Source organism: Diachasma alloeum, unplaced genomic scaffold (assembly GCF_001412515.2).
Source record: "Diachasma alloeum isolate Michigan unplaced genomic scaffold, Dall2.0 Dall_scaffold_78908, whole genome shotgun sequence".
Taxonomy (NCBI): Eukaryota; Metazoa; Arthropoda; class Insecta; order Hymenoptera; family Braconidae; genus Diachasma; species Diachasma alloeum.
In genome coordinates this window covers 92,885-120,489 of record NW_021683643.1, presented here as the reverse complement: position 1 = coordinate 120,489, position 27,605 = coordinate 92,885, and the positions used below count along the sequence as shown (strand labels likewise).

Sequence of the window (27,605 nt, the reverse complement as noted above, 5' to 3'; positions counted from 1 at the left end):
ATTATCAGGAAAAAAGGGCCGGAGTACTTACCCCCGAGATAGCTGGAAAGTGTTTTAAAAAACATTGGAAGAGCCAGGGAATGCGATAGCGCTCAAATTGCCTTTTTCCACTCTACCCCCCCTCGGTAACGGCCGGGTTGACTAAATTAAGATCGTAGACCGTAGATGAGTATTTAAACACTCATCACCATTCGTTTAACCCTCGCTTCAACTCGACCAGCGAGTCATTCATGAGTCATTTTTTTTCATTTTAACGATGGTCTTATAAAGAGGCAAGGTAATGCTGGCACTCACCTTTTCCCGCAGCATATCGCGTACTCTAGTAGCTTGGCTCCTGCTACGATGTAATTCCAGCTGAAGTTCAAGACACCTCTCCTGCCAATTGAGCTCCTCAACGGTGGCTGAGTAACCGGCGTCAAAGCTCTTGGACGAGGAGTACGCAGTTGGACGATCAAAACGCTCCCTCTGCTCGTCACTTGTGGATGTGGCAGCAGATAACGACGAGGTGTACGTCATGTCACGCTCGATTGAACCCCTCCGAAATGGCTGTTTGTTACTGGCAAATGAGGAGAGTATTTTGTCGACATTGGACACCATTGTCGACTGGCCAGACTCGAATATCGGTGATGAGGTTTCCGAGTGTGGTTCATTATCGAAATTAGCGTAGGTGGTAAAGTCATCGGCTCGTGGGGCGTAAAATCTTTTGTCAGCGTATTCAACACGACCACTGGACTCCGAGGTGAATGTAAATGGCACTGGTCCTCGGTAATTACTACGTTTATCACTGACACCTTTGTCCCTGAGTTCTACGTAACCGATGTTACTCTTTACGCTGTCTGTGAAGGGCTTGTCTCGTCTACCGATGTGGGAATTGTCACAGGGCAGGTTGACGTATGTTGAGGTCAAATTTCTTGAGTGAATGGGCGAGTCATTGCGCTGGGGCCGCGGTGGTGGCACTGGTGGCTGTCTACTACAGCCAGATCGATGCCTCGGTAGTAATCTAGGACTCTCCTGTGCTGATGATGACTCGGCACTCGTATTCCGGGATGACATTCCTAATCGTGGACTGCATGGCGCTGAATTTGAGCCAAAATCTGAGGTGAGACGGGCTATGGGATCCAGGATCTGAGACAAACGGCGTCCAGCCGGTGAGCCACGTATGTCATCCATCACCCCTCCCACTCAACTCACTATTCTCGATGGCATTATTCGTTGAGTTATCAAACTTTGTTCATTTGGGGGAAGCTGAGGGGCATTTGGAGGAGCTGGGTTTGACGAGTCACGGAGTATCGACTGATACCACCATCACTAGCCTCAATACTGATGCTCTTATTGCGGATTTACGGTGAGTCGACCCCATTTTCCTTCGAGATATTGCTGGGATTCAGATTGGACGCTCTACCAACCAACGATTTTCCTGGATATAGGCGCACCGTTGCGACCTGAAAGGCGAAATCAATAAACACGACTTTTAGGACACACTGTTGAGAATGCATTTTTATTTGAGGGGAATTGAATTTTATGTGAGCAGAAACAAACATCAAATTTCACATTTCCCTGATATTTCATTGGAATTTTATACACTGTTAGAAAAAAAATGAAATTTCATGATTTTGTCCCCCTAAATCACATTCAGTGTCACTGTCCTGTAAATTCAAGAATATATTTACCGGAAGTTTCTGGTTTTCTACTCATTTTCAGAGAAAAATGAAACTGAAATTTACAGTTCTCTTTGATTTTTCCAACGAAATTCTGAACTTTTAATGACGAAATTTCTTGAAATTTCAATGGTAATTAAATTCGATGAAAATTTCCAAAAAGTATACTGGAAATTGCAGACAAAAATTTTTAACAGCGTATTTTTTCAACAGCAACAAGATGATAATTGCCTGAATTTCTTGGATTTTCAATTAAAAGATGAATATTTAGGAAAAAATTCGGCCGAATATTCAATTAATTGCGAATTTGAGAACATCCTTACCACAATTTTCCTGATTTTTATTAATTTTCATGGAATAATTGAATTTTTGAATGGAATAATTGAAAATTTTCATGAATAATTGAACCGAAATTTACAGTTTCCATTGATTTTTCATAAAATTGTGAATTTTCACTAACCAAATTCCTTGAAATTTCAGTGAAACTATAATTTGATAAAAATTACCAAGCGATGTACCGGAAAATTCTGCCAAAGAAAGTGCACTAATACTGCAAAAAGCGTCGAAACTCAATTTAAACGGTAGATGTCTATTTATTCTGGAATTATTCTTGGCTTTGATGATTTATCTTTGCTCACAATTTTATTCTGTTCGAGTGGAGTAGATAAATTTTCCACTTGACAAATCAAAATCAAAGATACGACGGGGGAAAGTTCATTTCTCTGTTGAGCGAAAGCCGTGATAAATTGAGACGCTATACACCAGGTTCGAAACTCGGCGTTAAACTGAGTTATTCCTCAGGCTGGCTGAACTACATATATGGGCTTTTCATCACGTCCAGTGATGTTAAAATCCTGGCGCCGGTACTGTGCACAAGGAAATTGACAGGAAATTAACGGCTAGACATTCTGATATGCAAAGGTGGACTACAGTTGCCCGTTTCTTGTTTGTATCGGCCATTGCAAATAAACTTGTTGGCATTAATTGCCTGGAAACTGGTGAAATTTTCAGTGGATGGAGGAGATTTATTCTACGAACAGTTGATTATGGGAATAGTTTGCCAGTGGATGCCACGACACTGTATCTTGACTTATTGGACTGCTGCCAATTCCACGAGTGAGAGAGACAACGGAAAGTAATTTGATCCTGTTATTACTCAATGAGACTATTTGGTCGTTTGAAATATAAATAAAATTCTTGTACGATTAATGAGGAGATTAAACCTGTCGCAATCAGCGACGACGGGAGCATTTAATCCCAGAGGAGTCAAATTATCATCAAGCCAACGTGGAATGAAAATGAAAAATGAAAAAAATCATCAGTGCTTGTCCTGTCCGGAAATTAAAATACCCGGAGAACCAGTAATTCGATCCATTACATTTCACCCATATTGGTATTTCACAATGACGCAACTGTGGATACATTACGAAGGTCAAGTCCTCTTGCGACATAGGACGACGCCTAATCTCACGCTCAGTGACTACCAAGTTTGTACTATTAATCAGCTGATTTATGATCCTTGATATTATCAATGCCAAGTGCCGGGTTTGAATTTGCATTATTTTAGCTGGAGTTCAAGCCTCATTGCTTCTATCGATTTTGTGATTATTCCACGTATCGAGAGCCCTTCCTTAGCATTTCCAAATCAGTGACATTAGGGGATTATCAGTTGAATTAAAATGTCATTTGTCTGTAAGTAATCGCTAGATAATTATCTTATGCTTCGTTGTGATGGAAAAAATTACAGAAACAGGAAAAAGAGAGTTCGTTATTACACGTGTCAAGAACCCTCCGTTAGCATTTAGAAATCAGTGACATTTCGGGATTATCAGTTGAACCAAAACGTCATTTGCTTGTAATTAACCTGTTAATAATCGTCTTCTGCTTCGTTACGATTAAAAATTTAGAAACTGAGTTAGAGTCGATTGTCAAGTCTGTAATCTCTTATTCCACTAACATCACCTATTCATAGGTAGCCCAGCTGCCGTTTGTGCCTTTTTCATGTTATCTCTCGCTCTTGATGGCATATTTACAACTGCATTTATACAGTTCCTGAATTCTTACATTGCACCAATTCATGAATATCATAGTAAGAAATGTCTATAATATTAACGTACAAACGTTCATGTCTTCGCGTACAGAAATTAGTGAAAATTACGCATTATCAGTTGAATTAAAACGTCATTTGCCTGTAATTAACCTGTTAATAATCGACTTTTGCTTCGTTATGATTAAAAATGTGAAAACTGAGTCAAACACAATTATCAGCCTCATAATTTCTAATTCCACTAACATTACGTATTCATAGGCAGCCCAACTCCTGTGCGCGTGCAATTTTCATATTATCTTCCCCTCGTGATGGCATATTTACAGCTGCATTTATACAATTCCTAAATGGTCAATCGCACCAATTCATCAATATTATAGTAAGAAATGTCTACTTTGAAATCAGTAACATTAACGGATTATCAGTTGAACTAAAACGTCATTTACCTATAATTAACCTGTTAATAATTACCTTCTGCTTCGTTACGATAAAAAATTTCGAAACTGAGTCAAACTCGATTATCACCCCAGGAATTTCTAATTCCACTAACATTACGTATTCATAGGCAGCCCAGTTCTCGTTTGTGTGCAATTTTCATATTATCTTCTCTTCTTGATGGCATATTTACAGCTGCATTTATACAATTCCTGACTGGTCAATTGCACCAATTTATCAATATCATAGTAAGAAATGTCCACAATATCAACGCACAAATATCAACATCTCAGCGTATAGAAATCAGTGACATGAACGGATTATCGGTTGAACTAAAACGTCATTTGCCTGTAATTAACCTGTCAATAATTATCTTCTGCTTCGTAACGATAAAAAAATTCGAAACTGAGTTAAAGTCGATTCTCACCTCTGTAATTTCTAATTCCACTAACATTACGTATTCATAGGCAGCCCAGTTCCCGTTTGTGTGCAATTGTCATATTATCTTCCCCTCCCGATGGCATATTTACAGCTGCATTTATACAATTCCTGAATGGTCAATTGCACCAATTTATCAATATCATAGTAAGAAATGTCTACAATATCAACGCACAAATATCAACATCTCAGCGTATAGAAATCAGTGACATGAACGGATTATCGGTTGAACTAAAACGTCATTTGCCTGTAATTAACCTGTCAATAATTATCTTCTGCTTCGTAACGATAAAAAATTCGAAACTGAGTTAAAGTCGATTGTCACCCCTGTAATTTCTAATTCCACTAACATTGCGTATTCATAGGCCGCCCAGCTCCCGTTTATGTGCATTTTCCATGTTTCTTTTTGCACATTTTTCATCCTCACTCCTGATGCACACCACCACCTAGCACTAAGCATTGTGCTCGGTACCCAACTACGTACATATTTACATGCATAATAAGCCCTAGCCCAGGCTCGTTCTCCCCTGCGATCATAAATAAATTTTAAATTAACTTTCGAACGACATTCTCGATATGCCCCTCCAATATTATGACTCTTTCACCGAGCTTTTCTCCAACATTCTCAAACAGATTAATCTGAGTATACAACGAAACTTTGACTCTACGATTGCGTTGACAATAGTGTTTTGAAAAAAAGATAGTCATGGCGTACACAGCGAGATAAAAAGGACAATCGTATCAGTATCACACTGTGAATGTAACATTTTATCCTTTGGACAATAGCAATATCGAAAGATATTCATAGTTTTCTCCTCATATTTTTCTCCCACAATCGGCATATTTTTACTCCAGCCATTTTTGTCCCGTACATTCTGATTCTTTTTGAAATCTTGGTCATCCCCATATGTATTATTTATATTTGTCGAGAATCCCTACACCCCCTGGACCCAGCGTATGCCATTTCTTCCAGTCGATTTTACGTAAAATTTATGTCTCCCGATGGTACGACACATTCTATCCCCAACGTGTGTTACGTATATGTACAGAACCGCGTTACCTACGGGGGGGATTATTTATTCGAGCGAATGCCTTGTATGTAAAGCCTTTTTCAGATATTCGTGGAAATATATACTGGGGAAAAATGTTGAAATTTTCTTATTTCAGTCCTCTCGTGGTTTTACTTTTTTCCCTAAATGTCGGAAATCTCACACCGGAAGATCCCACGATTCCCAGTGATTGTCGCTGGATCATGTCAACCGTCGTACCGTATATCACTCCGAATTATTATAATGTGAGTTTTGCGGCTTCTCCATGCGTGAAAACAACTGGATTCAGTATGAATTCTCTTCTGATTTCATGAACTGGGGAATTGTCGTCTTCTTGAAATTTAATTTTTTTTTCCTAATAGTGTAGGGACTTGAAAACTGGAATTCAATAGCGAAGTGGTAAAGTGGTACAAGTCAATTTTGACTATTGAGCAGTTTTCAATGAATATCTCGGAATCTGAGGGAGATAGCTTAATTTTTGTCATAACCTTTTTTGTAGAGCCGGTTGAGGGCTACAACAAATGCAATTACGAAAATTTCGCTATCTCCCTTAGATTCCGAAATATTCCTCAAAAGCTGAACTGGGAGATAAGTCGACTTAAGGCCCGGGTGTACTATCTTTCGAATGTTATCTCGATGTTTTTTTTCATCTTTCGTCATCTGAAATTGTCAATTAAGTCCTGCATCATGCAGAAGTTTTGAAAAATTATGAATGAACAATCAAAAAAAAGTAGAAAAAATTCTTAATTTTTTCAAACAGCTTTTTTAATTTATATTCAGAATAAGTTGAATAACAAGAAATTGAAAAATGTATCTGATTTAGGGTGACAAATGGCGGCCTGTCACCCAATATCATGCAGGGGAAGACTGATTTCGTAAATCTTTTCCCACACTGCGCAGAGACATTTATTACGGAAAGGCTCTTTGAAAGAAGTTGTAATATTTTGGAGAATTTTTTAATCACACTTTTATCACATAAAAATGGCAGATGGCTACATACCACTGTCTTGAAAATTGAGATACCTAGCTGTCACTTCCCATGAGGAGTTAGTGTTTTGTTATCCACCATGGAAAATGACAGCTAATAGATAATTTGCCACAGCGAATCAGATATTTGTAATTTCCACTTTTTTCAACTCATTCTGAATCTCAATTAAAAACGCTCTTTGAAAAAGTTCAGAATTTTTTCTATTTTTTAAAAATCATTCTATCATAATTTCTGGGAATTTCTACATGATGTACCACTCAATTGAAAATTTTGGATTACGAAAGATAAAAAAAATCCAGATAACATTCGAAAGATAGTACACCCGGGCCTTAAACCGTTTTACCACTTCGCTACTGAATTTATCGCATATTCTAGAAATTGAGTGGTTTGTCATCGACAACAGCCATCCAAATTTCACATGGATTAGTCATATCTAAACGTTTTCACTTGGGATTCCAATGGTAATTTTCTGACAGTGCGCAATTAACGTTTTATGGAGCATTAATAAGTTGAAATTTTCATTCAAATAACTTCATTATAACACCTGAGGAACATTCCAATCCCTTGATCATAACAAAAGGGAACTAATTGGTTCACTAACGACTTGATGATGAACGAATGTTCTTAATTTCATTATGTCGAAACTTTATGAATGAAGAAAGAGGGAATAAACAAATGATATTTTTGTATAAAAGTCAATTCTACATTCAACATTTTCCTGAGGGACGAATAGCTCTTTCGATTTAAAAAATCTAGGGAAACGTCCTAATTAATAATGAAGCATTCTAGTCAATATTCCTACACGCCAGGTTCTAATGAGCATTAATGGAAAAAAGTTCTTTGAAATTTCTGAACTATGTACATTATCCCAAATTATTCTAATTTGAATTTCCCGATTCCTCGATGCATGTAAACAATTGTCTCTCATATAAATTCCCATCTACTACGGACTGAAGAGTGTTGGCATAAAAAACTCGAGAATAAATAGACGCTAATTGATTTCCTCGCTTTTATGAAACATCAAAAAGTTGAAATATTTGTCCACATAACTTCATAAAATGATCTGAAGTAAATCCCAATCTCTTTGATGATAATAAAAGGTCTCAATGACTGACTAACGAACTGATGACAGAAGGATGTTCTCAATTGCTTCATATCCAAACTATAAGAATCAGAAAATAAAGAAAAGAAGAAAAAAGACAATGAGTAAATTACATTTTTGTATGAAAGTAAATTCTACATTCGCCATTTCCCTCAGGGATAAATAGCTCTTTTGATTTGAAAAATCTAGGGACACTTCCCAAACAATAATGAAGTATTCTAATCAACTTTCCTATACTCCATCCTTAAATGAGTGTCAATATAAAAAAAAAAAGTTCCCTCAAATACCTAAACTAGGTGAATCATTTCAAATTATTCTAATGTGAATTTCCCGATTTCTCGATGCATGAAAACAACTCTCATATAAATTCTCGTCTAGGGTGAACTGCCCAGTAGATAGACGCCTAAGAAAACCGCCCAGTAGATGGACGTTTGTTTTTTAGCAATTGAAAAAAAAATTAATCGCAAAAAAATCGTCACTCAGAGGTTAAGAATCACAACAGTTAGTGAAAATTCAAAGCAACAATTCACATTTCATTTTTTTTTTTGCGTAATTTCCTATCCAAAAGTAGCTCGTCCATCTATAGGGAGTGTCAATCTACTGGATAGCTTACCCTACTACGGACTGAAGAGTGTGGACATAAAAAACCCGAGAATAAATAGACGCTAATTGATTTCTTCGCGTTTAGGAAGTATCAAAAAGTTGAAATATTTGTTCAAATAACTTCATAAAATGATCTGAAGTAAATCCCAATCTCTTTGAAATAATAAAAAATGGTCTCAGTGAAAGTAAAGGCTCTCTCAATGAAAGTAAATAATGCCTGCAGAAAAGAAAGAAAAGAAGAAAAAGACAATAAATAAATTAAATTTTTGTATGAAAGTAAATCCTACATTCGCCATTTCCCTCAGGAATAAATAGTTCTTTTCATTTTAGAAATCTAGAAAAACTTCCCAAACAATAATGAAACATCCTAATGTGAATATCCGGATTCGTCGATGCACGAAAACAACTGTCTCTCACATGAATTCCCATCTACCACCAACTGAGGAGTGTTGGCATAAAAAACACGAGAATAAATGGATCCTAATTGAGTTCATCGCTTTATGGAGCATCAAAAAGTTGAAAGTTGAATAAGGAATATTCCACCAAGTATTTAAATAACTTTGTGGATGAAAGTTGAGTGAGCCTCTCTGCATTGAGAAGATTCAAGTGGCATTAATATTTCATTCTCCCCAGTTTTCTCCATTTAGAAACGTTGAAAAATTCCATCGATCGAAGACAGATGGAATAAAGTACCCCCTCCCTCCCACCCATTCAATCAAGCAATAACGTAATTACCCACAAATTGAAGTACAACCACGAGAACAAGATAACTCAAATTTACAGCTGCATTCAAACAATTCCCGCATGATTACATTGCACGTTGATTGAGAACTGAACAAATCGATTACGTCAATATCATCGTAAGAAGTATCTACAACACCAACGCACAAACGTTCACGTCTCAGGGCCACAAATTACTCCAGCATAGGTGGTAGGTCTACTGGCCTGTCCGCAGTTGATACATCAAGACGATAAAAAAAAAAACGAGAGGTGATGGCGAGAAGGGGGACAACAGAGAGGGGCGGAGAAAAGCGTCTCATGCAACAGTTGCGACACGAAATAAGAGGAAAAATAAATAGAGAGAACTGCTGGCTCCTGACACCAATGAAGGAAATCCTTCGTTTGTAATTACGAAAATTGCTGTAAAGCAATATCCACATATTTCATTGGGGGAGGGGGGGGGGAATGAAAAAAAAAATGAGGGGAACATTTTCTATGTACATACATGGCACATTGGGATAGAAAACCAAGTCAAACTACTACTCACTGGCAATTCTACTTTTAAAACTTGTTCTGGAGCTTCTGGTCCTTGGCTATTGCCAGCCCCAATGGGTCTCGTCGAGTCTCATCCAAGTAAATGAGGAAACGAGAAGAATGAGGGGAAAAAAATTATCCCACCTGACGTTTGAGTGTGAGATACAAACGAGTGTGTTGTAAAGAAGAGGAGAAAACAAAATACATGTAGACAGAAAACACTTGTGTACGAGGGAAAAAGGCTAGGTCGGTGTGTTCTCTGTTGGAGTAGGCAATAACGCCTGCAGAAAAAAAAACGTGAAAATTAGACGAGTGACAGTTTGCCCATTATGTGGGTCATGGGAGTTCACTTGATTCGAGCATAGGTGTATTCGTTGTCCCCATAAATTGTCTCAAAGTGAGAGAGAAAAAAATTCATGTTCATTAGCCACCACATGTGTTCTCCCTCAAACAAATTACAACGACGAGTCAACGCACTGACTCCACGAGAATAGTGATACGTTAAAATGTCAACAGTCGTTGGGGACTCACCTTGTAAATTCAGGAAGTGTGACAACAGCACGAAATAATTTGAAACAATCACTACAACACTGAGTCCACTCCATGCCTGGTATTACACGCACGATCGTTGCTCCCATTCGTTTGATTTTTTTTCTCCCTTCTTCATCCACTCAAATGTGATGAAAAAAACGACATATTTCCGACAATATCGAGGGAAAATGATAATAAAGGGGGGAGATGGGGCTATTTGGTGGGTAACAATTGTCAATTTGTTGATGATATTTTCACGTTAGACGGGTTATTCAGTGAGTCAATTGGTGGGGATTATTTTGTCGCGGCTGGGTGAACCACGAGTCGTGGAGATTTATTTAACACGAGACGAAAATATGCAACGAGTTACGAGTCGGCCGGTGAGCCTCGACTGAAGCGCCTCCTCAGCCCAACAGCCACTCCACCACCACACACACACAGCACAGTCCGCCATTTTGCTCCATATAACGGGTGGGACAACATTCACTGCTGTCTCACTCCCCCACCCACACTAGATCCTCTACGCGGACTACGGACTGTCGGGGGGGTTTTTTTCCGGTGCACACTGGATGATTATTCATTATTCACGTGACCATTCCGATGGATCTCCGGGGAGAGTTTTACCGCATTCTCAGATTCGCCTGGATTTCTCATCCCCTCTTGCACGGGGTTTCGGCCTATTTTTATTTTCAAAACCCCTTCGACTTCCATTTAGCGGGGCATTCGAGGAGTTGTCGAGTGCCTCGACAACTTTTAATTCCGTGCCAAAGCTTTTACACTTTTGTTCTATTCCGCTCTGGGCTCCACCCTCATTTTTCGTTGTAAAAAAACCTCCAGCTGACGAATTCAAAGTATTGTCGGGGGAAACAGCGCTCGTGACCTCTTTACACAGTGGAGTAATTTTCCTCCCTCAAATTGTGGAAATGACGGAGCAGGGGGGGCTGGGGACAATGTTGTTCTTTGAATTTTCAGTGTTTGCTGACCGAACTGCGCGGAGAGAAAAATTGTCATAATTTTGCAAAAATAATATGCATGAAAAAATTCAATAGAAAATGTAGCGAATTCGCTAGAAAATTCTAGGGGGATTCTATGGGAATTCTACGGGGTTTTTAAAGGATTTCGATTGGAATTCTATTGAAAAATGCTAGGGGAGGGTGGGGTAAAACGGATACTTTAGACTTTTTTAAAATTATTCATAACTCAGAAACAAATTGATCAATTGAGCTCAGTTCAGGCTCGTCACAAAGGGAAAGATTGTTCTTTGTATTGAAAAAAAAAATTATTGAATTTTATCAACATTTGAACCCCTCATTAACATTTAAATAAAAGTCAAAAGTGTTCGTTTTACCCCAACCTCCCCTAATTGGTTTTTCGCGCTAATTCTATTGCATATTTAAACGGAAAAAGTCAATATATTTTGAATTTCTGTTTGAATTTTTCGCTTGAGATTTTTTCTGTTAGAATTATTGGGCACCAATTTTCTAAGTTTTTTCCCCTGGATTTTGTTTTATTTTGCGTTACAGAAGCCGAGTAGAAAAAAGGAGAAAATTGATGGTCAGGCATTCTTGTGGAAAAAATCTGAAGAGAATAATTCAAAGAGAAATTCGAAGTCTATTGACTTTTTCTTATCTAATATCTAATAGAATCAGTGCAAAAACAAGTAGAATTTTTCTGATATGGAGTTCTATACCAGAGATGTCAGACAAGATTATGATCCTCGCGACCCTAGCGACTCCTTTTTTTGTGACTTGTGATCCTAGCGACGCCTTTCTTGTGACCCTTGTGGCCATTTCGATTGACTCTCCCTTGTGACCCTACAATTGATCCACGGTAAAATCTCCTGTGTATCCACGGTGAAAAAGGTGTCCAATCCACGGTAGAAATTACCTTAAATTCACAGGAAAATTTACCGTGGAGCGTGTGAATAGACACTGCCGAATTCATTGCGATTAAGAGCAAACGAGCGTCATATTTTGGAAATATCCGGAGGTCCTCTGAAGTTCCCTCTGTATAAATTCTATATTCACTCAATATAATAGTCCATGATTAACTGAATTCGAGGTTTTAGTATTTTTCAGTCGTTTTCTCATCTTCTGACCGAAAAAAAAGATTTCTTGAGGCAAGAAATCCACAATTCTCCACAACTACCTTTCGCACAATGAAAATTTTCAGAGATTTTCTAATGAATAATTTTTCTCCAACTGTTCTCTCCGTGTAGGTAAATATTAGTATTGGGGTATTTCCTGATGCGGATATTTTTCTCAGGATATGACGCGGAAATCTCCGTTTCTCCAACCTCCGTTTCTCCCCCAGTCTCCCATATTTTTAAGGATGTTGGAGCAATAAAATGGAAAAAACCTCATCTCTCTCATCGGAACAAGGTTTTCCAATGCGCTGAGAACGATTCTCGATTAATAATTTCAGAAGAGTCCCTCAAGGTTTTCATATTTAAACTTTATCTATATAACATCCATAAAGAGTAGCTCTTAAAGTTTCAAGATTGACCTACTTTTTTTTATTACAGAATGACATTCTGCTATAAAAGTCAGTTCGCTGAACTTGCGAAATCACGATTGGTAAACGGTTTTCTCGTAAATGGTTTTCAAATCCTTTTGAGATTTCCTGGATGGAAATCGAGGGAAACTGAATTCCGTTCATCCAGCTAAAAACTGTTCGACAACATGATGAAACATTCTCATCAATATTCTTCAAGTTTTAATAAGCGCCTATAACGAATATATACTGTTAGAAAAAATGAAAAAAATGATGTTTCAATGAAATGAAAAAAATTAGGTTTCAATGACTAATGGAATTTTCAATAAATTGGGAATCCAAAACAGTATTTCCCTGAATTTTCACAATTTTCAATAACTTTCATTGTCATACGGAACTAAAAATCAAAGTTCTATTGATTATTTCAGTAGCGAAGTGGTCAAACGGTTTAAGTCGATTTTGGTTATTGTCCAGTTTCTAATGAATATCTCGAAATCGAAGGGAGATAGCAAAATTTTTCTCATAACCTTTTTAGTAGCACTCAATTCGCTCCACAAAAAAGGTTATTATGAAAATTTCGCAATCTCCCTTCAATTCCGGAATATTTCCGGAAAACTCAACTAAAGACTAAATTGACTTAAAACGTTTGACCACTTCGCTCCTGATTTCTTTCTTTTGGATGCCAGCCAATTAGAGCACGTTATTAAGGACCGTCAGTATTTCATAAATTTCGCAAATAAAGATCTGCACGGGAGAAAAGCTTAAGAAAGTCTCGGAAAATTTTACTGTCTGAAAGGCGATCGTGGACCGAAATTGTAATTCAATAAAAAATCCTTTTTATCTTACGATCCGTTCAGTAACAAAAATGAACTGTGTGAAAGCAAAAATTACGGTCCCTGTACGGTCAAATTTCCAGCACCCGGATAGTATTTTTCTGGGCAACGATGCGAACGACATGGGGAGGAGGGAAAGTGAAAATTTACGGTAGTGTTCGGGGAAGAAAATCGATCGCCGTTACGGAAACCTACCTAGACATTGAGTAATTATTTAAGTTCGCTGGTGTAATTTTTCATAAAATTGCAAAGAAATTTCACCATTTCCGAACAAATTACCGGAGAATCAGTGAAATTTTTTAAAACAAGCAAAATCAGTGAATTTTCTCCGCTTGTTCTAACAAATTCACTGCTCGTCTCGCATTTTTCCACCGATATAGAGTCTAAAACGGAATTTCACTCCGTGTTCAATAGACTTTTTCAGTAATTTTATCAGTTATTTCTCTCAAACTTTTCTGCTTAGAAAAAATGTACCGAATTTTGGCAAAAAGTTGCGGAATATAATTGATAACTTCATGTGAATGAGCCATTGCTAATCATTTCAAGAGAAATAATTTTTGTTAACCCTGTGGAATTATTGTAAAAACACCTAACGGATCAATACGCTACATGATTAGTTAAGCTCATGGATGATTTTCAACTGATTTTTATCTCCGTGCATGTTAACGAGCGTCAAGATCACAGGCTGCGCTAAGGGAAGGGCAATCACACAAGCCGCAAACCACTCATTTTCACATACGTCATGCAGAATTTTGTTATTGTTGTGAGAAGGCATTTTTCGTGCGCAAAGCACAATCCAATTCAAATCTATTCATGACGTAAATACCCCATGGCTGTATTTTCGTCAGAATTTTCACAACCCTTCGGCTGCCCTATAATACCCACGCATTCGGAATTCAGTGACATCTTCAGAGTTACTAGGAGACGGGTGCACAAGAATAGGAAGACCACAATTAAAGAAAAATTAAAAAAGACTTACTTGAATTTTCAATCAAAACATAAATATTCAGTACCAAATCATGTCGGAAATTCAGTAATATATTTACCCAAATTTTCCGGATTTCTATTAATTTTTAGGGAGTAACAGAACTAAAATTTACGGTTTCGATTAATCTTTTCCAAAAATTTCAGTGGAAACATAATGTAATAAAAATTTCCAAGAAGTGTAGCTGAAATTTCAGGAAAAAATCTCCGACAATGTGCAGATTTTCATCATTCTTCTGGGCGAAGTCCAAATCAAATCTGTTCAAGACAAATACCTGAAGATTGTATTTTTTCCACCCCTTGGCTGCCCTTTAACAATTCCAAACTTAAAATATAAATATTTGATACCAAATTATGCAAAAATTTCAATTAGTTGGCAATTCAAGAATATATTTCCCCCAATTTTCCGGATTTCTGTTAATTTTCGTGGATTGATAAAACTGAAATTTCTAGTTTCCGTTCATTTTTCTTTAAAATTTTGAATATTCAATGACGAAATCCCTTAGAATTTCAGTGGAACCAAAGCGTAATAAAAAATTCCAAGTTTAGCTGAAAATCAGAGAAGATATTTTTTTGTGGGCGAAGCCCAATTCAAATCTATTCAAGACAAATACTCCAAGATTGTATTTTTCTCTACCGCGGAGGCGCTTCCCTCTAATCCTACTGCATCCTGAACTCAGCGACATTTTCAGAAGCACCAGGAAACGGTCAAGCGCATGCAAATCCAGTAAATCACATGACGCATTGTTGCATCAGTTTGTCGAATGCACAAGAATAGAACCAAACCCCAATTGTCAATTCATTATTCATGAGTTCACGTACACTCTGGAAATCCTGGGCCGAGAATGCTTTATCTATTTATCCGAATTGGCCAAGCGCCGTAATCGTGGGGCCACTTCTACAACGATTGCTCTTGAATAGTAATGAGCCAAATCGTTTCCCATAGTATAAACGGTGAAGAGGGACACGGAAAAGGGCGAGGAGGTGGGTATATAGTTTTCGGTGTAATACACATGAACCGACAAATTGGTCGACTTTCGTTTAGTTCAAGGTGGAAGGAAAAAAAGGCAAAAAGAATTGAAATAAAAGTGTAATGGGTGGGTCATAAAAAGATCCATAAAAGCACAATTGCCGATACAATTGAGACGTAGGCATTATAGTACTCTTCGTGCATTTATTCATAGTCGGGAAAAATTTTTGTTGAATTTTCGTTTTTTATTGGAAAACAGTTTCTTCGATTCGTCTTCAATTTGAAAAAATGTAAATGAAAAATTGTTTCGTGTGCAGTTGCGATGAATTGATTCAATTGCCATTGTGCATGGTCCCATGGTAAATAATAATTCTGTACAAAATATCATTTGAAAGACGCTGAATATTCATGATTTTTTTCAAATTTTTCTCACGCAATTTAATTAACAAATTTGATAATTGAAAATGGGTTAATCTATAGTGTGGTTTGCACCAAGCTGTAAAAGATATTTGGATATCCTTAATGTCACTTTCCTTAAAATAACCAGAAGACTGTCCACGAAATTTCAATTTTTTCCTCACAGTGTACATATTCGATCAATGCATTGTAGGTTTCAGAGAAGAAATCGCTCTTTGGGCTCAAGGAGTATGATACTGAAGGAAAACATTAAATTTTTTCTCGGAAAGAGATATTCCTGAAAAGACAAGGGAAGTTTGAAGGGAGAACTAGAGGCTTTGGATAGGATTTCTTCCTTTCGAACTGATTGCGATTGAGAGTGAGCGAAAAGCACAATTCCCAGTACAATTGAGACATAGGCATTACGGCACTCTTCGTGCATTTATTCATAATCGAGAAAAAATTTTGTTGAATTTTCGTTTTTTATTGGAAAACAGTTTCTTCGATTCGTCGTCTTCATTTTAAAAAAATGTAAATGAAAAATTGTTTTGTCTGTAATAAATTTGCGATAAATTGATTCAATTGCTATTGTGCATAGTCCCATGGTAATGTGGCTCCTCGACGAGGAGAAACTTTTCAAATGCCAATGATTGCAGCAATTTATCATTGCACGTGGGATCCAATATGTCGTCTAATTTGTTGCTGAGAGGAGGCAGTCGATTTCGATAGGACGTAATGAGGGCTTGGGCGTCTTGGCAGTCTGAGGACTCTATATTCAATCTATGGATGAGCCAGGTCTGTACTCCGGCCGGAAATGGAGCATGAATATCGTAATGATCCGATAGGGTATTCAGATATTCTTCGCAGAGGCTGGATATGCGCAGGGGCTCGAAGGACTCGTAATTGTAGCATTTGTTGAATACCTGGAAGTGGAAAGAATGACGTCATTAGTGCTATTCATTCAGGCATTCATTTAATTACTTTATCTATTGATTCATCAATTTGAGGGGATATACTGGAGTTGGAAGAGTGAGATTCGTCACATACTAATAGACAAAGTAATAAAATTAGATGAATAATTCAATAGGGGGAATATATTTATTTTATTTTTCTGCATTCACCATTTCTTGCATATGAAAGAAATATTTGGTATCGAATGAATAATATGATGACTGAATTCGGAGAAAATTGATCATTAAATTTCCCATCAAGTTGAAAAATTAAGAACTGAGTTTTTCCATATGTAATAAATATGGAAATGTTGATGAAAATTAGGTTTTTCAGATAAATTGAAATTATTTTTTGATTATCGATTGAATTTTCCGGATTTTCAGCACTTTCGGTGTTAAAACCGAATGCAATTTCAATATTAATTGCATTTTGAACAAATCTGCTGATTTAAAGCAACAAAATGTGTTGAAATTCCATGCGAATTAAGTTGTTGAATAACATAAGTTTTTAATGATGAAATGAAATGTTTGTTAGACAAACAGATGATCAAATAAAAAATGAAAAAAATGTAAATGCAATGATGGAATAATTCCTTTCAATTCGTAATAAACTCATCTCTCCTTTGAAAATCCCCAGAATTAAATGAAAATTCTCACATCACTATCATCCATCTCATAATCCCCCTCCGCAAGTGCTAGACTCCACACGAAATAAGCGGCAAAGAGCAGCCCCCCTTCCCCACTCCAAATTTTCGAAAACTTATAGAAGAATAATTCCAACGAGTGCGAGTCGCACTTCACCTCCGACTCCGGAGGTACCTTCGATAGAGCTATCGACGCCAACTTTCTTACTTGATTGCTATCGTCCACTAATAAATTAAGCAGAGTCGTCCACCAGTTCAAAGTATTCTCTGAAAACAGGAACATAAACAATTCTCTAATTACAAAATTTCGACTTTAAAACACACTGAGAGACTACAATGAATTTTGAAAGTCTCAGACTAAAAAAAGAGCCATTAAATGGATTCTCAAAATATTCATAATGTTTTATTTGATTCCGACAGCAAAAAACTCAAGAAGCAAAAAATCACATGATTATTTAACCAAAAACGAAATGGAAAACTTCAACATCTACATTGAAAAAAGTTATTCGTAATTATTATTTACATTTGTTGAAAAATTTAGAAACAAAATCTCCCTAGCTTAAAAATGGGAGACACTAAAAAATTTTTCTGCACTACTTCTTCATTTTCATACAAATATAAACAATCTTTAACGCATGAGAAATCTCACTCCAATATCCCGGTGCCTTCAAAATTCATAGCAATCTCCCTTTAAATTCACAAATCTTCCAAGCGACCAGTGATTTCTCCTACCATAATTGATACATTTTCTCCCGTTTTCACTGCTATCAGCATAAATATCATGAATAACTCCAGCGATAGCTATCCTGCAGTCGATTCCAGCCGAGCCCATCCACGAGTGCTCGCGAAATCCCTCATAAACTGCACTCCCAACATCGGCAATTAACTGAGACTCCCTCCTAGAGCTCCTAATTAACCTTCCAAATGTTTTCCCCAAAAGCCGAAAAAAGCTGGCATTATCCTGAGGCAAGTCTCCTCGAAAAATTCTCAAAACTGTCTCACTAATTTCCAAAAGTCTGTTATCACCGACATAAAAGCCCTTAAACTCCCCCTCCCCCCTGTCAAACACCTCACACAAAAATTCGAAAATAACACTTTGCAAATCCGGATCGTTCCTGACACTGTTCACGCCCTCCAGAGCGAGTCTCAGAGTTCTCCAGGAAAATTCTCCACTGGAGTTGACCTCAACAGCCCTAACGACCCTTTCCCAGGCGACAATCTGCACCTGATAATTAGCATGCGACAGCATTGACCCCCAACACCCCCAGTATTCCTCCCCCCTCACAGCCTCAAATCCCCCCAATTTCGAATCTAATAGACTAATGAGAAAACCAGCAGCAGCAGCCTCATAAACCTCTCGCCCCGGGCGATCTTTGAGCGAATTCTCCCCATTAATGTGCCTCAATAGGCGTCGAAGAATCCCATCAAAAGCCACTGCACTCTCCATTACCCCACTGACTCTCACTAGTTCACAGAATACATTAACGAGTGCTGTTGCCAGGGGAAATGCAGCAGGTCTATCATTGCAGGTCTCGAGCTGCTGCAGGATCCACTCAGAGCCTCTGACGAAGCCCTCGGCCTCCAGTTTCGGTGCCTCAGGTGCTGTCAACAAAGAGCTCTTCGTGATCTCCAGAATCTGCAGCATATACCCATGCAAAAGATTCAAATTTACATTGTCCCCAGGTCTATTGATCATCACCTCGAACAAACTATTGACGAATGCTCCCACTGTTTTCCCAGTCAATAGAGGAACTAAAGCCCTAGCAGCTAGTTCACGAGTATTGTAAACTCGACTTTTGGCACAGCCAGAGACTAGAGACACGAATTCATCGATTCTCCAATTGACATCACCACTATCGGAATTGTAACTGAGGTAGAGTCGTGACAATAGGAGGAGAATCGATTGTACACTGGGTTTAATCAGGCCATCACTGGCCTCGATAAACACTTTCAACTCGTGCAGCATAAAGGGCAGGAGTTTTGGGTATTTCTCGAAAAATATTCTGCCCGTCATTTTATTGTGAACTGTCAGATTCACGTGGTCCTTTGTCCTCTGAACACCGAAGATTCGAGTTATCAGGGAGCTGTAGAGGAGAGTCGCTGCGTTACGCTCTGCCCAGGTTTTCTCGTCGTAACTCTTGATTGCGGCTATCAAGCCGTCGGCTGCGTAGGCCCGGGTCAAGTCACCAAGCTGGGCGTGCTTGAATAAGGCTCGAAGGATGTTCAGAGCGTGGGTTTTTACTTCTGTCATTGTGATGGAGTGACTGGAGTTCGGGGAGGCTGAGGGGCTTCGTATGGCTTTGAAGAAGTCCTCCTTCTCGAGGAGCTCCTTTGCTCCTGATAATTGACATTCTTCAGTGAATTCAGTCAATCCTAGGAGGATTCTCATTACGGAATGAAATACTGCGGCGTCGGATTTTTTGGAGACTGATGGGGCTGAGGCGATCAATGCCTGCAATCAAAATAAAAGATTTATTCATTAAATGAATTCAGTAGCGAAAAGGTAAAACGGTTTAAAGTTGTATATCTCATCTCCTCGTGAGTCGTTGTGTGCAATGACGATAAATTAATTAAAAATTATATTGATATGATTATTCACCATTAATAATTTCTAACATGAATTGTAACATTGAAGAGTGAGAAATTAATCCATCACATTCTCTGACAATTATTTTCATAAACAACAGTCTCTAGTTTGAATAGAACAGCCTTGTACATTCGGAGAACCCAGAAACATAAATTATTTATTACAAAATTTTGACTCTGACGATAATTTTCATATTAGGCACAGAATTTTTATTATTTTTTTCGCTTTTTCAAGACTTTTTCTAGATTTTATTCTTCTTTCCTACTTGAAAAATTCTATTTTTTATATGAGCCTGTGCTATTTTGCCATGTGTAAATGAATTACTATTAATCATACTAGACTGCCAATTGAGCACAAACTCAACCAGAAAGTTTTGATTCATATTAACTTGCGTTTAGAATTTATTTCAGATTTTAATCTTCACAATCTAAGTTACGCTTATAATACTTTTATTAGCAGTACGACATTTTCATAATAACCTTTTTTATCTCTCGATTTTCTACAAAAAGGCTATGGCAAAGACATTGCAATCTTCCCTACATTTCGAGATATTCATTACTGGTAAATAGTCAAATCCGATTAGAACCATTTTACCGCTTCGTCACTGAATTAATTCAATGTGAACGAGTTTAATGAGGTATCTAGACAGTGGAATCCCAAATAATCAAAAACGAATGAAACCCAACAAAACAAAGCGAATTGTTTCCCTAAAAAATTCTTCCCCAAATTCAGCCCCTCATACCTGAACCATAAAAGGCACCCCAGCACTCCTCCTAGTGGCGCAAAGCTTGGAGTTTCCCGGGGACAGTCCAGTGATATCCAACAAGACCTGATAAAGCCACAATTTCGGCAGCTGCTTGAGCCTCTCCTCCTCAGCCCTCCACAGTCTCCTGCAGAGCTGCTCGAAGCCGACATGAGCCTGTTCAAAAGCCCCCCGATGCTTAGTCTCACACAAAAGTGTCACCAAGTGGTCTCCAATCTCCACGATCTGTTCCCCCGATAGCAGCCCCACCCTCCCCCCTCCCTCAATCGGAGATTTCTCACTGAGATACCCGAATAACAGACTGACTTCCTTGACAGTCCTCCAAGAGCACAGCAACACCATCTGAGGTGTCACAGCCACCTCCACGTCGTCAACATCCTCATTCAAGTGTTTGCCATCTAGATCCATGGGGAAGTGGCCCTCAGGTGAAGAGTTATTAACAATTTGCGATACTGATTTATTCAGACTCAAGCACAAGCCGATTAAATCATCAACAGTTCTCCGCCACAACGAATGATCGTGTTTACTCCTGAGATCGCAGATGGATAACAGCAATTTAATGCAGAATAAATAACCGTAGAGGGAATGCCTGGCAGCAGCTATGATTATGTTCTCATTAGCCAGTCTCGCTGGCTCTCTCAACTGCTCAATTATAACGATAATCAGCCACAAGGTAACATCATCAGCATCACAAACAACTGCATCAATTTTCAGGTGTCTTAATAAGACATTCTCAATGACCGGTGATAAAAGAGAAACTTTGAACATGTAGCCAGCTGTTATGCTGTCAATGGGTCGTATACTGTTCCCCAATCTCAATGCAACGTTTATTATTTCATCGACTCTCTCCTCGTTATCTAATTTCAGCAGGCAGGGGCTTATGTTCGTTATTATCCTGAAAGACACCTCTTTGTTGGTCTCGTAGGTGTCCAATAGCAGACACTGGAGGAGCTTGTCTGCTTGGTCGGGGGTCCAGGGGGATTCCCTGAAGTCCGGGGACAGGAGTTCCTCCTGCAGCTGGAGTATTCGCAGGCTGTTCTTCTTTCGAGTGTGGGTGGAGCCTGGGCAGAGGCCGTTCAGACATATCTCTCGGATTTTAGTGAAGAATTTGCGGTAGTAGGCGATGGAGGCTAGTGAACGAGTGGCTGTGGCTTCGTACTCCTTCTTTAATTGCTCGTACAATTGGAGATTGTCACGTACCTCGTGCCTGCATGACTCGATTTTCTCCACTTGGGTTGTCTGTCTTTTCAGCACTGCTAGACTCTCTTTCATGCGTTTGAAGGTTTTCTTAATCAGCGGCACGAACTCCAGTCGCTCACCGAGGTTGAACGTCAAAAATTGCAGGATAACGTGGAATTCTCGTTCGTTGAAGACTAGAGTGCTCTTCTTCGATTCCACTAGCAGCCCGAGGACCTCCAGTCGAACGTCTTCGTTGAAGTTTTGGAGACAGGAGGAAATTAAATCGTAATCCAACCGGTTTCTCCATCTCGTCTCCTGGAGGGAGAGACTCGCCTCGTCGTCGAGCTCACCTGAGTTTTTTTTTACGCGTAATTCTTTTAGGTGGGCCAGCAGGCGGTGGGAGTCCACTAGGGCTTCGTTACACATTTTTTATTGTTGGGTGATTCGAATTGTTTTGGGGAATCGAGTGGGGTTGCTTTGGGGGCATGGGGTGAGGAGAGCACTGACACTTGGGTGTTTGTTTTATTGACAGGTTAGGGTCAATACCTTCACGTGCCATGTGCTCCGCGCTATTGGCCATCTTGGGGGCGCCAGCGCCGTGGGCGGTGGGACTTTTAAATTCAAAATTTTGGGAACTGGCGAACGAGTGAGGTTTTCTATTTGTTAATTTATGAGTAATGAGGCGGTGGACGTTATTTTATATTTTTTGTCGGAATTCTATGTGTGCAATTCACTGAACAGGAGTTTTTCATTCAATTCAAAATATTTTTGTTCAATAATTGATTAGTACATGGAGAGGAAAATGTTGCGAAGGATTACTGCGCAATATTGGTAATCGGAGAGCGCAATTGTCTCTCGATATTATAAAAATCCTAATCGACTTCTGGTGATAAAAATTTGGTACTCGAAATTAAGGGTCATGAGGGGCAAAATAAGGGTCGTTGGAGTCAGAATAAGGTCCACATGGGTCACGGGAGTAGATTAAGGGTTCAAATAAGGATAACAAGGGTCAGATTAAGGGTCCAAATAAGGGTCATGGGGCTCAGAAACCAAGGGTCACAAGGGTCTCAATATCTTTCTATACTGTAAAAATCCAAATTGACTTTTGGTGATGAAAATTTGGTGCTCGAAATTAAGACTCCAAAATTAAGGGTCTAAATAAAGGTCACGAATAGTATAATGAGGCTCACGAGGGACAGATTAAGGGTCACAAGGGTCAGAATAAGGATCGTGGGGGTTGCCGTGCGCAGCGAGCAGGGGGCGTAGTCCCCTAGTATTTCATAAATGTTTATTTGGAATCAAGAAGAAACGCGAGGTGAAAGATAAATTTGAGAGGATTATTAACGAATTTTTGCTGCATTTTTCTGATTTTGTTTTCGCATTCGTTAAATTCTACAATGCCACAAATTCTCAAAAAATAAATTTCTTTGTTCTTTGTGTTTAAAAATCTAGGGGAAATATTGATTTTTTCTCTTAAAACATTGTCCGAATATATATAAGTCACGTTTTTTGCGCTGCGAGAAACAGCTAGATATTGATACCCACGCAAATATGACTTTCAATCTGACTTAACACTCGACACAGCCAGAAGAAAGTGAATCAATGAATCCCGGGTGAGTTTAAAAACAAGTATATCCCGGGAGAAAGGGAGGAGACGCACCACGGGGAAAGTGCAAAGAGATAATCAATTGCAAAACCCGTTAGATGATTCGATTAAGGCCGTAGACGGTGGGATGAGTTCGGGATGTCGTGAGACTTCTGCCATTTGATTATCGAATTGTTACGTGGGCGGGATATCACTCAAAGTGGATTGAGAGTTCGTGGCATTCACGATGGGATTAAGCGAAATTAACACTGACAGCGGGATATTTTCCCCCTTTTTTTACTGGTTTAAAATCACGTGAACATAACGCAAATTTTGAAGATTAAAATCTGAAATTAATTCTAAACGGATGTTGAAATGAATAGAAACGTTTTGATTCAACTTTTTCTCACTCAGGAGTCTACGATTATAGATGATAATTAATTTAGAAGTGCCGAAATTACAGAGTCCTATGAGAGAATGAGTCTGTCAAGGTTAAGAAAGAATTTAAAATCTAGAAAAACATGGAAAAATTGGAATTAAAAAATGAAAATTCCCATATTAAGATTATCGTCGGTGTCAAACTTTTGTANTAAATAAAGGTCACGAATAGTATAATGAGGCTCACGAGGGACAGATTAAGGGTCACAAGGGTCAGAATAAGGATCGTGGGGGTTGCCGTGCGCAGCGAGCAGGGGGCGTAGTCCCCTAGTATTTCATAAATGTTTATTTGGAATCAAGAAGAAACGCGAGGTGAAAGATAAATTTGAGAGGATTATTAACGAATTTTTGCTGCATTTTTCTGATTTTGTTTTCGCATTCGTTAAATTCTACAATGCCACAAATTCTCAAAAAATAAATTTCTTTGTTCTTTGTGTTTAAAAATCTAGGGGAAATATTGATTTTTTCTCTTAAAACATTGTCCGAATATATATAAGTCACGTTTTTTGCGCTGCGAGAAACAGCTAGATATTGATACCCACGCAAATATGACTTTCAATCTGACTTAACACTCGACACAGCCAGAAGAAAGTGAATCAATGAATCCCGGGTGAGTTTAAAAACAAGTATATCCCGGGAGAAAGGGAGGAGACGCACCACGGGGAAAGTGCAAAGAGATAATCAATTGCAAAACCCGTTAGATGATTCGATTAAGGCCGTAGACGGTGGGATGAGTTCGGGATGTCGTGAGACTTCTGCCATTTGATTATCGAATTGTTACGTGGGCGGGATATCACTCAAAGTGGATTGAGAGTTCGTGGCATTCACGATGGGATTAAGCGAAATTAACACTGACAGCGGGATATTTTCCCCCTTTTTTTACTGGTTTAAAATCACGTGAACATAACGCAAATTTTGAAGATTAAAATCTGAAATTAATTCTAAACGGATGTTGAAATGAATAGAAACGTTTTGATTCAACTTTTTCTCACTCAGGAGTCTACGATTATAGATGATAATTAATTTAGAAGTGCCGAAATTACAGAGTCCTATGAGAGAATGAGTCTGTCAAGGTTAAGAAAGAATTTAAAATCTAGAAAAACATGGAAAAATTGGAATTAAAAAATGAAAATTCCCATATTAAGATTATCGTCGGTGTCAAACTTTTGTAATAGGAGAGACTATAGTTTGACAAGCGTTTTATATAAATAATTTATAAACAATCAATGTTCCATCATTAAAGTCATTTGTTCGGAATCGTAACAAATTCATTCATATTCGGAATTTTACCAGAAATCGATTTCATGCCTAAAAAAATTAGGTTTTCGAACGTACAAACAATTTCAATCATTTATTGATAAACAACGAATGTTTAAAAATAAATAATTCTGTGGAATTTCTGATTTTTTCAAATTTTTCTCACGCCATTTCATTGACAAATTTGATGATTGAAAATGGTTCAATCTATTGTGTGGTCTCACGCACGAAAAAATTTAATAGAAAAATCTATCGAATTCGTTAGAAAATTCTATTGAATTTCTGTTAACCTTTCTATTAGTTTTTGGCTGATTCTATTGACATGTTTAATAGAAAACATTCAATAGAAAAAGGCAACAGAATTCGATTTTTCCATATAACTTATTCTTTTCATATATTTTCTATAGAATTTGCTGGACTCAAATTTTCTAAGTTGGTTTCATTCTATTTTTCTTTTCTTCTCATCAAGAAAATCAAACAAAAAAACTTGGAAAATTTGAGCCGAGGAAATTCTATAGAAAATATCTCAATAGAATAAGTTATATAGAAAAATTGAATTCTATTGACTTTTTCTGCTGATTATTTTCTATTGAACATTTAATATAATCGGCCAAAAACTAATAGAACAGTTCAATAGAAATTCAATAGAATTTTCTAACGAATTCGATAGGTTTTTCTATTAAATTTTTTCGTCCGTGCTGTACCAAATTGTAAAAAAAAAATTGGATATCCTTAAGATATCCTTAAGATTCTTTCGTGGATTTTCTACGGATTTAACGACGACAATAGACATAGGTCGCAGATAGTCTTATCAATGCCTTATCTCTTTGTCCTCTGTCTTCATTGTGCGATGCATTGTACAACTGCGACTGGCGAAAGCAAGAATGCCTAAGGACCGGTGCACCCAGTAGAAAAGTCCAAGATGGGCAATGACATATTCAATACACATGAATGTTTATCGATTCGAAATCAACAATTAGAGAAATTGACTTGCAAAGGTGAATGGAATTGCTTGGCGGAGGTGGAGGAATGTTGTTTTAGGGGTTTGGTCGAGCTGCTTTATCATGCACGAGTGATAACACGAGATGATAACACACGTTTTGTCACTGAAGACGTAGAATAGTACACAATGCGGTGGAACTCAGCTTTCAAGGAAAAGTCCCAGTTATTTTCGACTCAATGGGAGGCATTTGCACATCCATGCAATTTCGTATTTTTGAGTATCAGTAGCGGGAGTTCACGTATAAATCAATTTCATAGAAAATCGTAGCGGATACGCTAGGAAATTCTATTAAATGTGAAAATGAAATCGGGGAGACTATGAATTTCAGTCGCATATTTTAGCAAAAATGAGAGAAAATAAGCGAAATTTAAGGGAATATTCTTCAATTTTTTATTAATTCCTGTCGAAGACAACAATTTACAAATTTCAGTCGTAGAAATGAGTAAATAAATTGTGAAAATTCATTCATTCAATTCATTCAATTTTTAATCAATGGAGAATTCGTTGGAATTTCATACTTATTATTTCTGCTGAATTGAAACTTCAAATAACTTGTGGAATGTCCGGCTTCCGGCTGCTTAAAACTATTTAAACTCACTCGAATTTCCAGCTGACTTCAAAAATTTTTCCTTTTCACCTTAAATCCAATGAAGAATCACCATTCGAAGGGAAAAACTGAGGGAAAAACAGTTTTGTATTTACGAGTCTTAATGGCGGCATTTCACGTATAAAACAATTGCATAGAGAACCCTAGCGGATTCGCTAGGAAATTCTATTAAATGTGAAGATGAAATCGAGGGAGACTATGAATTTCAGTCGCAGATTTGCAAAAATGAGAGGAAATTAGAGAAATTTAGGGGAATCTATTCTTTAATTTTTGATTAATTCATATTGAACATAACGATTTACAAATTTTAGTTGGAAAAATGAATGTAAATTATCAAAATGCACGTGAATGAACCTTGAATTTTCAATCAATGGAGAATTCGTTGGGATTTCATACTTATTATTTCTGCTGAATTGAAACTTCAAATGACTTGTGAAATTTCCGACTTCCGTCTGGTCAAAACTATTTAAACTCCCTCGAATTTCCAGCTGACTTAAAAAATTCTTCCTTTTCACCCAAAATGAAATGAAGAATCAACATTCGAAGGAAAAAACTGGGGTAAAAAACATTTGTTTGAGTTTAATTATTAAACCAAAAATCAATAAAAATGAAGAAAACTCGACCGATTTGTGGCATTCATGGTTCATTCACACTCAAAACTGTTTGAATTCACTTGAACTTGCTGCTGAAACTTGAAATTTACAAGCCGTTTCTCCCTGCATCGAACACAACGTCACTCCCCTCAGAATTACTACCAGATTATCCTTGAAATTCCAATTTTTTTCCAACAGTGAAGCGCGGCAATTCTTCA

General features: G+C 37.9%; 2 protein-coding genes across 8 annotated transcripts in view; both read right to left on the bottom strand.

Annotated features, from left to right (window-relative positions):
• Window positions 1-10,477, bottom strand: part of LOC107047867 (uncharacterized protein CG43867) — a 77,572-nt gene extending 67,095 nt beyond the window's left edge. For all 7 annotated transcript variants that reach the window (XM_015270742.1, XM_015270748.1, XM_015270744.1 and 4 more), the window contains exons 1-2: window positions 10,106-10,477; window positions 295-1,442 (exon numbers count right to left, since the gene is read on the bottom strand). In XM_015270742.1, the coding sequence (XP_015126228.1) occupies window positions 295-1,170 (876 nt within the window). In that variant the 5' untranslated portion in view covers window positions 1,171-1,442; window positions 10,106-10,477. The remainder of the gene's footprint in view (window positions 1-294; window positions 1,443-10,105) is intronic.
• Window positions 10,478-15,870: 5,393 nt separating this feature from the next.
• LOC107047724 (thyroid adenoma-associated protein homolog) lies at window positions 15,871-22,418 on the bottom strand. The gene is made up of 4 exons (XM_015270533.1): window positions 20,705-22,418; window positions 18,108-19,827; window positions 17,389-17,642; window positions 15,871-16,704 (listed from the first exon to the last, which is right to left on the bottom strand). The coding sequence occupies exons 1-4, from the start codon at window positions 22,328-22,330 to the stop codon at window positions 16,360-16,362; spliced, it is 3,945 nt and encodes a 1,314-aa protein (XP_015126019.1). The 5' UTR covers window positions 22,331-22,418; the 3' UTR covers window positions 15,871-16,359.
• Between the last annotated feature and the right edge of the window lie 5,187 nt (window positions 22,419-27,605).

Excerpts from the sequence above, each read along its gene's own strand:
- LOC107047724 (XM_015270533.1), bottom strand. The coding sequence starts at position 22,330 with ATGTGTAACGAAGCCCTAGTGGACTCCCACCGCCTGCTGGCCCACCTA. Across the intron at positions 19,828-20,704 it reads GGGTGCCTTTTATGGTTCAG|GCATTGATCGCCTCAGCCCC; the intron begins GTATGAGGGGCT and ends TTTTGATTGCAG. Across the intron at positions 16,705-17,388 it reads ATGAGATGGATGATAGTGAT|GTATTCAACAAATGCTACAA; the intron begins GTGAGAATTTTC and ends TTCCACTTCCAG.